This window comes from Nematolebias whitei, chromosome 2 (assembly GCF_014905685.2).
Source record: "Nematolebias whitei isolate Nwh7 chromosome 2, NemWhi1, whole genome shotgun sequence".
Taxonomy (NCBI): Eukaryota; Metazoa; Chordata; class Actinopteri; order Cyprinodontiformes; family Rivulidae; genus Nematolebias; species Nematolebias whitei.
In genome coordinates this window covers 6,798,460-6,809,655 of record NC_056499.1, presented here as the reverse complement: position 1 = coordinate 6,809,655, position 11,196 = coordinate 6,798,460, and the positions used below count along the sequence as shown (strand labels likewise).

The 11,196-nt window shown below is 39.9% G+C and overlaps 2 protein-coding genes across 2 annotated transcripts in view; one reads left to right on the top strand and one right to left on the bottom strand.

Moving 5' to 3' along the window:
- Positions 1–1,356: 1,356 nt before the first annotated feature.
- On the bottom strand, positions 1,357–6,701 carry LOC119428538 (transcription factor E2F5). The gene is made up of 7 exons (XM_037696224.1): positions 6,642–6,701; positions 5,218–5,380; positions 4,522–4,631; positions 4,291–4,425; positions 4,022–4,065; positions 1,705–1,769; positions 1,357–1,607 (listed from the first exon to the last, which is right to left on the bottom strand). The coding sequence occupies exons 2-7, from the start codon at positions 5,374–5,376 to the stop codon at positions 1,383–1,385; spliced, it is 738 nt and encodes a 245-aa protein (XP_037552152.1). The 5' UTR covers positions 5,377–5,380; positions 6,642–6,701; the 3' UTR covers positions 1,357–1,382.
- si:ch211-122f10.4 (cathepsin A-like) overlaps positions 6,438–11,196 on the top strand; it is an 8,246-nt gene continuing 3,487 nt past the window's right edge. Inside the window, exons 1-8 of the mRNA XM_037696234.1 lie at positions 6,438–6,741; positions 7,623–7,734; positions 7,812–7,949; positions 8,015–8,173; positions 8,256–8,347; positions 10,158–10,242; positions 10,317–10,469; positions 10,560–10,705. Coding sequence (XP_037552162.1) covers positions 6,572–6,741; positions 7,623–7,734; positions 7,812–7,949; positions 8,015–8,173; positions 8,256–8,347; positions 10,158–10,242; positions 10,317–10,469; positions 10,560–10,705 — 1,055 coding nt within the window. The 5' untranslated portion in view covers positions 6,438–6,571. The remainder of the gene's footprint in view (positions 6,742–7,622; positions 7,735–7,811; positions 7,950–8,014; positions 8,174–8,255; positions 8,348–10,157; positions 10,243–10,316; positions 10,470–10,559; positions 10,706–11,196) is intronic.

Genomic DNA, 11,196 nt, shown 5'->3' with positions numbered 1-11,196 from the left:
TATATATATATATATATATATATATATATATATATATATATATATATATATATATATATAACAAATCAATCAACCTTTATTTTATTTATACAGGTAAATCCCATTGAGCCTCGAGGACTCATTTACAAGAGAGACCTGATTTCAACAAAGAAAGATGACAACAATGGACAACAGCAGCAACAACAATAAACAGTTATAAAAAAAAAGCATACCAGTTTTTTATTTTTTTTAACAAATAGGATGGCTAAAAGGAAAAGGTAAAACAAAAAACAGCTGGATTCCAAGACAAATGTAGAAAACTAAAAACAGATATTGAACAAATATTGAACTTGTGTGCAAATTTCTTCAATTGGTCATTTTCCTTTTCCCACATCATTAAATTTGCCCCATTCTTCAGGCTGTGATCACATACATGCCAGCAAAATGGTGCTCCCATCTTTCAGTTTTTGTGTTAAGCTCGACTCATAATTGAAGGAGATGCTCGTTTGGTTCGAGTCAGCAGAGAAAAGCAATACAGTGGGAAAATGTTTGCACGGGAGCAATTATAAATTAATTTTTTATTCATGCTGCAATGTCATCAATTACACAAGTCCTATAAATAATGTGAAGGTTTGGCAGTTGTTGAAATTTTTTTATTCGTAAGAGCTTAAAAGAAGGCAATGATCTAGATGATTTTTTTTTTTAATAAGATCGCTTTTATTTACAAAATAATTAAAAAAAAAACATCTAAGTCCACTCATGGCAAGATGCAGGCGTTGATTGTCAAAGGTCACAGAGGTCTTCACTGTCATCCAACGAGGAGATTTAATCTTTTAAAGAAGAAAGTAGACACCTGGACCAGTGTAAAAATAACTTGAGGCAGAGGGAAACATCATTAGTGCAAATATCAATATGTGATAAATGCAAATGATGTTAAAACTTACATGTAGAGGACATGAGCCGAGAAGAAATCTGCATTAGCCTCTACAAAAATTAAGGAAATCATGTTCTCCACTGATTTGCTGACAAACTGACTTCAGTCAATCAGTTATAATAGAGGATTTACTTTTAGGCAAATTAATCTAATCAAGAAGGTCAAAATTAAAAATACATTTGATATCAGTGCAAACATTCTGAGCACATAAAATATACAAGATTTAACAAAACAAAAATGAGTAGGTTTTATAAACCAGCCAGTGTTGCAAAGATCTGCTGAACCTCCACCACAGTTCTGATTGCAATTTAAAGGTCACGCTCCTTATTGACACTTTCCTGGAGTGCTGGAATTATTTAAATATACAAAATATGCCTGACATTAAAAAAAATACATATTTTGGCCACATAAAATGCACTTCTATGTAAAATGTATCTTTCTCTGGTAAAACATTTAAATATCAGGATTTCTATTTAGGCTTAATGCCGTTTGGTTCATTAGTGAGCTCTGTGCTGTTTTCCTTCTCGTCCGACGTCAACATGGCCGACTTGGCACACTGTAAAAGTTCTTCAGGTGGCGGGAAAGGAAGAACGACAGGAACAGAGGTGACGGAGCGCTTGTTGAGGAGTACGACGTCTATAGGTCCTCTGATGCTTTTCAAATAGATCTGATACTTTGCCGGGCAGTTAGAGACCTGAGGGGAGACGTCGGGACGCTGGATTAGCTCACGAGGCTCAAAGGCAGCGAGAACAGAAGAAACCAGGAGAATTTCTTGGCGACGCAGGACTTACAGCTTTGGGAATGGGAACATCAAACTGTGTGCCTGGTGGTGCTCGTATCGCCAAAAGAATGTGACCTGAAGGAAAATTAAACTAGTTCAGTTTTTACCACAAAAACTCAAGTATTTGCTTCTAAACTGAAAAAGCAGCTGTGCAGATATTCAGCTAAACATCTTCTGACTCTGAGCCTCTTTTGAATACACTGAAGTTCTTCTAGAACGCCTGTTTGAACACCCAAGTTTACTCTTTACTTTTAAGCTTTTACTTTCTCGTTGTTCGTTCCTTCAACCTTTATTAAGACAGGTTAATCCCAATGAGCCTCGGGGACTCATTTACAAGAGACCTGATTTCTTAACAAACAGCGATGACAACAGTGAATAATGACAACAATAGACAGTCATAAAATAAACATAGGCATACAAATTTAAGTTTCTAATTTTTTTTTTTTTTTTTTTACAAATCAAAACAATCAAAACAAAATAGCAACCCAAAGGGCAATCAGGAGGAATAGTAGCAAAAAACAGCTAGATTATAAAGCGGTGTAGAAAACTAAAAACAGGAACATGTCTGCATTGGTTCTTGCCAGGAACTTAGCAGATGTTTAAAGTCACTTAAGAAAAGTCAAGATCAAGAGCTTCAGATATTTTTGTAAGATATTCCAGGAAACAGGAGCGGAGTAGGAGAAGGCCCTTTTGTCTAGTTCAGTCCTCACTGAGGGAACACTGCAGGTAATAATGTCCTGAGAGCGCACGCTGTAGCTGCACTCACGCCGCAGAGACATGTAGGAGGAGATGTATGAAGGCAGCAGACCAAGAAGTGATTTAAAGATGAAAATGTACCAGTGAGAGAGTCTGTGTGAAGTTAATGATGACCAGTTAACCAGTGAATACTGGGTGCAATGATGGTACAGTAGTTGCAGCCATTTATGTATCTAAGTGCACCGTGATAGACGGCATCCAGCATCTACAGGGTGCTTGTAGGAGCGTTCATATAGATAACGTCACCATAGTCAATGGAGGGAAGGAAAGTCACAGATACAAAGCGTTTCCTAGCATTCAGGGTTAGACAGGATTTGTTTCTGAAAAAGAAACCCAGTTTAACTTTCAGTTTCCACATGGAGCTTAAAAGAGATGCGAGTCGACCGAGATACCCAAATATTTATAGGAATCGACAAACTCAATAGGGACACCATTTAAGGATAAAATCAGAGGAAGAACGGATGGGACCGACTTCCTGTTTGAAAAAAAGCATCCCTTTGGTTTTATCGGCATTTAGGGCAAGTTTGAGGCGGAACAAATCAGACTGGATGATATCAAAGGCGTATTGAAAAAGCTGGAGAGCCTTATCAACTGTTTTAGCTCGACAGTAAACAACTGTGTCATTAGCATAGAAATGTATGGATGCATCAGGGATGATCTGACCTATGTTACCTATGTAGATTGTAAAGAGGGTGGGTCCTAAGACTGAGCCTTGTGGTACACCATTACGGACTGTTAAAAATCTTTAATATAGCAACAGTGGGGAGATGACAGAATGAAGAATGAACAGATTTTTTGTATTTATAAAAAATGGGACATGCTGATTCAGACTGATTCGTAGCGATGATATCCCGAGCAGACTGCACCAAGTTTGGCTCTCGCCTGAATGTTCAACCAGATCACATCTAACATAAAGAGTAAATGTGCATCTGGATCTCGCCTTCCGTTATCAGCTACGTGCAGAATCGGCTTCAGCTGCCCACTAAACAACTGCTTCCTGCACAGAAAGTGATTCATAAACCGACTGCATTTCATAAAAATGAGCTCGCACCCTTTCCGCCACTCTTTCAGTTCTTCTCGGTACATGTCTCCTCTTAGCGTTGTTGCAGCAGAACTTGCAGTGAACTTCAGAAACAACACCAGCTCAATGATCTGCTCCCCGTCCTGTGCCATCCCTAACAAGTGAGAGAAGGTGCCAGCTCCTCCCAGGGTATCAGATGCCTGTTGAAGAGGATGTGCTTCAAAGCTGCTAAAATCAGCTACTGCAGGATGGAGAGCTCTGCCTTCTCCCACAGAACCAGTCAGATGAGCTCAGGCAAAAGCAGCAAACAGACTAGATTATAAATGTTTTTAATGGGGCTCAGAAGCCTTTGCACAACTACAGGTATATTTTTTAACCACCCTGCTGCCTTGTGACTCCTCAGTTTATGCTTCTGCAACATCTGGACAAGCAATCTGCTGTTTTATCTTTGCTCCCATCATGGAGGGTGTCAAGATGCCTCACAGGCAAACCTGTCGTAAAAAAAAAACTTAAAAAAAAAAAGCAAATCAACAAAGTGATGATACATTACCATTGAAGCAATTGCAGACATCTTCATCTGTCACATAGGTCAGAGTTAATAAGAGTTAAGAAATAAGACGCTAACAAAGAGCTCATCATTAAACACAAATAATATTTGTGCCACCTTATCAATATTAGTCTGTTCAAATCTGCTCATCTTCAGTTAAAACAAAATTATTTAGCAGCAGTATATACATTTTTTGTTTTCCAACAGCAGTAGATAGAGTAAAATAACAAATTTTGTACACTTATTGGTTTAAACGTAGTTAAAAAGGATATTTTTTGCAGTTTTCTCTCATGCTCCTGATGCTCTCTTCAACCAAATATTTCTGTTGGTCCAACAAAATCTCTTTACGATCCAAGTCCTCCAGCTCAGACTTTAAGGCTGATTCACGTGCATTTTCTTCTTTACCTCTTGCAAATAAAGAAACACGTAAAACTTTGTAAAACATACACTGTGTTGTTTTGCTTTGAGCTTGTGAATGCGCACAAAACGAGTTAAAAACTTACTTCCACTTTATATAGTTCTTGGATATTTTGACAATAAGACCGATACCCTCCAGCACATTTATGATGTCGTAGATTCTTCTTTTGTGCTCAAAAGCCAGAGTCTTGACAGCCTGAAGTGACACCCCAACAACAACAACAAAAACTTTTATCATCTGCAATAAGAACTTTTACCTCTACTCCAGAGATTTTTGTGTTTTGTTAATACGACTACAATACATGGATTGGGCGCCTTAGCAAGCCGGCAGTGATTCAAAGCTATCTTTTTCAGACGGCTTACAAAAAATAAAAAATATCTCAACAACAAAAGAATATGGTTAAAACCACTAAAAGGTAAATAAAGCTTAATTAACATGATCGACCCAAGCACAATTTGATTCATTTAAAAAATAATGTTAAATTGAAGTTTGTTATTTTAACATTACAAGCTTCAGAAAGATTTAATATGTAAAATGTCCCTTTTGTATAGTTTGTGTATTTGTAGAATTGCACAAACTGTTTAGTCAAACAGAGGCTTGTAAATAAATTATACTCAAGTATGATCATGATAGCTGGACACCAGTGACTCCTGCTACCCAAAAAGGAAGAAGCAGTTAAAGATAATGGATGGGTGATCATGTTATAAATAAAACTTAAGATATGACTTTCAGTAAATAGTTATAAAACCCAAGTCCGTGTGTTTAAATGTAGTTCACATACACATCTGAGATCCAGCTCTCCGTTTTCTACTTCCTGTAGCAACCGGATAAACTTCCGAGTGAGCACGCAGAGGCTCCTTGAATTTCTCAGTGTTTTGGGGTTTGGAACCAGCTCGGTTGTCTCTCTATCTGGACTGAGTGTGCCATCTTCAGGATCCATGTTGCTGCACGGGAGGAAACAAACGATAAAACATGTGAACTTCCTCGGATTAAATAAAGAGTTCTGTACACGGCGGAAAAGTTGCCTTCAAAATAAAATCCTGTTACAATTTCCTGTACTTGTCGTTTACTTAAAAAGCTATGGGTTTTGCTAATGAGTGTGATAAATGGCGTGTAAATGATCTTATTTTAAAATAAAACACACAAATGTAAGAATACTTCAATTATACGCTAAATACTAGAACCAATACGGTTTATTGTGAAAGGCTTACGCCGGAAGTGCTATGTTTTCAGTCTTTTTTTTAAATCACCAATGTATGAGTAGTTTTAATTCACGTTTTTATTTAAAATACTATACGCACTTAAATATAGTCCCATCTATAACCGTATCAAGTGTGAAAACTGAACACGGAGTGTTTTACTTTTTGCCTGTTGGGAGAAAAAGTGGCTAATGCATGTAGCTAACATTAGCATTCTTAGCATTCGCTAACTTAAACTTAGATAAAACGCTGTCGAGCTTCAGAGGGACGTATTTTGCATCGTTTCCGATATAAAGTCGATTTAAGTAACTACTTACTGTAACAGTGCGACTCCTGCAAACCTTAGCTGTTTTGGCACCTCCTTTTCCGGTAGAACAACTCTGCCTTCACAATAAAAGCTCCGAAAGTCTAAAAGTAAAAGTGTCGTCGCTGAAGTAATTTGTAAAGTAAATACTCGTTTGTAGCATTTTAAAGTAATTTATATATTGCTTCTCTGGATATGGGCACTAGTGACACCCCGTGATCCAAAATGGAAGAAGCGGGTAAAAGATAATGGATGGATGGATGTTGTGCTCTGATCCTGTTCTAGAAACAAAAAGCTTTTTGACGCTTTCAGATTCGCCAGAGCAGTGGTCCCTGTAGGGTTTTATTATTTAATACTATTTTGGAATGTTTTACTTAGTATATTAATTATTTTTGTATGTTTTATTGCATGCTGCTAAGGTTAAGCGGGGGAGGGGATGCTCAAAATGTCGGAGTACATAGTTTTTAAAAATGTATTTCTACTTCCGTGTAGAGGCAGACGGGGGGGTCACGTGACTCGGAGCTGCGGCGGCAGTCATATGATGTTTGCTGCAGTTTGAGGACGGTGCAGGAAGTTGTAGCAGACACGTTTGCTGAGTTTTATTTGGGGTTAGTGGAGTGGGGGTTTGAGTCATGTTCGCCCGAGGGTTCCTGCTGGTTCTGCTGGGAGGTCTTCAGCTCGGCGCGCGCGCTCAGTACTCACCTGATGAGGTCACTCAGCTGCCCGGCATGAAGTTCAAGCCCAACTACAGTCAGTGGTCCGGGTACCTGGACGCAGGACCGGGGAAGCGTCTTCATTACTGGTAACAAACTGAAACCGGTACTTTTTCTGTGCTTTCTGTTAATTTTTATTTTTTAAGTTTTATGTAAATTACAACTGTGCGCGCTTTGATGTGAAGGTTTTTCTATGTGTTCTGGCAGTTCTGACCTCTGTTCACCTGCGTCAACACACCTGGTTTTAATAAACAGGTGACAACGGGCTCACGTCCTTTGGATCAGGTGTGTTGGAGCAGAAACCAGACGTGGATTAGAAACTATGCCAGTTTTAGGTGACTCAAAGTTTCGGAATAATCTAAATTAAAGCCCCTGTTTTGCACCAACATGTCATGGGAACATTCTTCACTGAGCGCGACTCTAAACACAAACTTCTCAACAGATATTAAAATATGTTGTAGGTTTTGGACAGACGAGGCTAAAAACGCAATCATGACCATCGGATGCTACTCTCCCCACTTTGTTGTGGTTTTTAACCTGCTGTAAAACTTAGCAAAGACATAAACGGTGCTGGTTTTTGTACCAGATTTACAAAATTATATCAAAGTATTAGAATTTAAACACGCGTAGAATAATGAAATCTGTTTTTACTCAATTTTACATCATGTATTTTGACTTTTAAATGTCTTCCTGCATTTGTCAGGGGGTGCTGCAGCACCCTCAGCACCCCTACCTCCCACAATCTTGCACACTAAAGTAGAAGCAAGGGTCAAAGGTCCTAGGAGAGTTCAGTGAGCTCAGAGGCTCTTGGAGTCAAGCTATTGAATATTTGTGTGTTTGCAGCGCATCGTGCACATAAAGACCAGCGTTATTTGTCCTGTTAAGAAACGCTGATTAAAAAGAGCCGCGGGTCACAGGAAGTCGTAATTTGTGCTTACACCGTGATGATTACTCCGACGATCTCCTGCAGGTTTGTGACCTCTCAGGGGGACCCGACCAAAGACCCCGTGGTGCTCTGGTTGAACGGGGGTCCCGGCTGCAGCTCTTTGGACGGGTTCTTGTCAGAAAATGGACCGTTTCATGTGAGCATTCTTACCTGAAAATAAACACCCGTTTAAAATAAAGCCTTATAACGCTGACTTTTTTTTTTTTTTTTCAGGTGGATAACGATGGGGCCACTCTGTATGAGAATCCACTGAGCTGGAATAAAATTGCCAACATGTTGTACCTGGAGTCTCCTGCAGGAGTGGGTTACTCCTACTCCGATGACCAGGAGTATAAAACCGATGATGATAAGGTAACAAATGAGCTTGTAATGAATCGGAGAGGTCGAACGACTAGAAACCACAACGCCTGTTTCAGGTGGCTGACGATAACTACAGAGCCCTCCAGAGTTTCTTCGTGAAGTTCCCAAACTTCACGGAGAACGAGTTCTTCATTTTTGGGGAAAGCTACGGAGGATTTTACGCGCCGATGCTGAGCCTGCGCGTGGCCACCGGACAGGCTGAGATCAACTTCAAGGTGACGTTTGTTGCCGAGTGTCCTGTTGTTGTTCTTGACAGAAACGGGCTTGAGCTTATTTTGGAGCGCTGCTTCTTTTCAGGGCTTTGCAGTGGGAAACGGTCTCAGCAGCTTGGATCTCAACGACCAGTCTCTGATCTACTTCGGTTATTACCACGGCCTCTTTGGAGAGGAGTGAGTTTCACAACCTGTCATTGTTCAAGGCTGCAGCCTGTTTCGCTCACTGTGCACGTTTACTTTGGATATTTAATATAGATTTACTCTTTAACACTTTCACATTGTTAAACACCTTTTGTCCTCCAGTCTGGAAGGTTTTTAGTTTTTTTTTAATGTCTGCTTTTGTTTGAGACGTGCAAGTCAGCCCCAATTTTATCTTTAGATAAGGAGGAGGAGCCACGACTACATGGCAAACTTGTTTTGGCACCATTTGTGTAAGAAAATAATGTTTTTTTGCGAAATACCTCAGTTTTTGCTTCCATTGGTGCCGTGCAGTCGTTCTCCTGTGTTCTCGATCGTCTGCTGCTTTGGTGGCGCCCGACACTGAACTATTCCGCATTTTAATATAATTACTATAAGACCGATCTGAGTTTCCAGCAGGCTGCTTGTTACAAAGTATCTAAAGATTCAGCCTTGACGACAAACAGTGACGTGTTTTACATTTCTCTTTCTGAAGGAGCTGACGGTTAAATCAAAGCTAAAACATCTTTCTTGTTTTTAGTGTAAAGATAATTCTGAAGTCCTTCAGACGTGCATTGTCTTTATTTCCAACAACTCTAACTTAGAACAGTAATAAATATTGTTCAGTCTTATTTGAAGAAACTAAAAAGTAACTTGGGACTTTTCATGTACCGTATTTTCCGCCGTACACGTTGCACCGCCCGATAAGTCGCATCAGTCCAAATATGTCTAATAAAGTAGAAAAATCCATAAATATGTTGCATGTATTCGTCACTGCTGACGACCTGGAAATATGGGCCGGTGTTGTGCCAAAAATGGATTGGCTGCCAAATGGTGGCCGCAGGAGCGTGCATGGGAAGACTTTTAACACAAGTTTAACAAAATTAACACCTAAAATAAATGAATTTGCTTGAAATTATGAAATTATCGTAAAGGTGTGTCTCAGTTTAACTTTTGCTTAATAAATGCACTTTGACGGTCAAATGAGCTGTTTTTCAAAAGCTGATACGCAGAAGTAGGAACTCAGAGAGGGACGAGTCGCTGTGCATTTCTTCCAAATTTAATAAGATAAGCACCTAAAAACAATTATTTGTTTGCTCGACATTATATCAAAAGGTCTCAGTTGAACTTTTATTTAATAAATGCACTTTAAAGGTCAAATCAGTTGCATTTTGCTGGGGCAGCGCAGCAAAATGCTGATTTGACGGTTGCTCAAAGTGAGCAAAATGAAGGTGGCAGGCTATGGCAAGTCGATTGTGTCATTGTCACTTTTACCTATTACATGACACAATGACATGCCATACTACTTGAGTGCCATCTAGCGGCTGAAAATGATAGTGTTCAATGTTTTCAGTCAGAATGAATGAAAATGGGTCATATCTCATTCAAAAATTGGTTTATAAATATGAGAATAAAACATAAATACGTTGTTTCGGTGTATACGTCGCAGGGCATGTGAATTATGCAAAAAAAACGCGACTTGTAGGGCGAAAAATACGGTAAAAATGGTACAGTTTTAGTCCCTTAGTTTTAGTGATTGTTGTTTTCATACGTTTTTTCAGGCATAGTTGATCAAAAGTCCATCTGAAGAAAAGTTTAAATGAAATAAAAGGGTGGAAGATGTCGTCTAACTTTGCATTAAGAAAATAAGAGCGTTAAGAAAATAAGAGCGTCAGTCTGAAATTGCACCCGAAAGTATAGTGTAAAGTTATTTTACAGCGTTCAGATGATTTTCATCTTTGCTTGTGTAGAGTGTCGCTCTGTTTTATGTTTTGTTTGTTTATTTGTTTGTTTTTGTTCTGTGCAGTTTGTGGCGTGATCTGAACACAAACTGCTGCGACAAGGGGAGCTGTAACTTTTACAACTCCTCCTCTGAGACGTGCAGGACTTTGGTGCGTAAGTCGTTCAGACTTTCTGCTTCTGCTGAAACATTTGTCCAAATCAAAGTTTGTTTTTCTCCTTTCAGGTGAACGTGGCCTTCAGCATTGTGTATAAAAGTGGCCTTAACGAGTACTCGCTTTACATGGACTGTGAAGGGTGCCGAGCGTACCACAAAGGCTACGTGAGGACGATGAGCCATGTGTTCAGGAACTACAGGAAGAAGCTGTGCACCTACGAGGTGATCTGAGCACCTGCTGCTTGCTCGTTTCCTGCGCTGCAGATTCTTCTCGGCGTCACGTGGGTTGATGATGATCTGTTTTAAATGCAGCTGCCCGACGTCAGGGCGTCCTCCGTCTCTCTGAGTTCAGTTCCTCCCTGCATCGACAGCTCGGCCATGACGGAGTGGCTGAACCGAGGCGACGTGAGGAAAGCTTTACACATTCCGGACACGCTGCCGCCATGGGACATCTGCAGGTACTTCACTGCAAATCAGGAACCTGAGCAGATGTTCCTGATCATTAAATTACTCATCTGAAGGAAGATTCAGAGTCCAAATGAGTCGTTTCTTTGATCTAAATTACTTTCTCTTCATTTTCAGCATTAGTTTTAGTTTTTCCACATGAACGTGTACTTCACCCTCAGTGGAGGCCGGGGGTTCGAGCCCTGGTTGTGTCAACAAGACGCCCCGAGTAAAACGTGTGCATTTTGTGTTTTCAGGAGAGTAGATGTATGTTGTGAAGCTCTGTGACCGTCTGAATTTGGTTCACCGGGCCACAGAAAGCTTCACCTGGTGCGCACAGGGAAATTATTTTAAATGTTTTTTCGTCGTCGCCCACCGAGGGGCTCATGATTATCATGGTCATCGTTGTTGTTGTTGTTGTTGTTGTTTGTGGTGGTGGTGGTGGTGGTTTGTAGTAGTAGTAGATGTTGTAGTAGTAGTATTAGTTCTAGTAGTTGTTGTAGTA

What these genes read in the sequence shown, in the direction of transcription:
- LOC119428538 (XM_037696224.1), bottom strand. Translation starts at nt 5,376, where the DNA reads ATGGATCCTGAAGATGGCACACTCAGTCCAGATAGAGAGACAACCGAG. An exon ending in ATGAGAGAAAACTGCAAAAA is followed by an intron (nt 4,066 to 4,290) that starts ATATCCTTTTTA and finishes ACTCTTATTAAC; the next exon opens with TCTGACCTATGTGACAGATG. An exon ending in ATGTTCCCATTCCCAAAGCT is followed by an intron (nt 1,608 to 1,704) that starts GTAAGTCCTGCG and finishes GTCTCCCCTCAG; the next exon opens with GTCTCTAACTGCCCGGCAAA.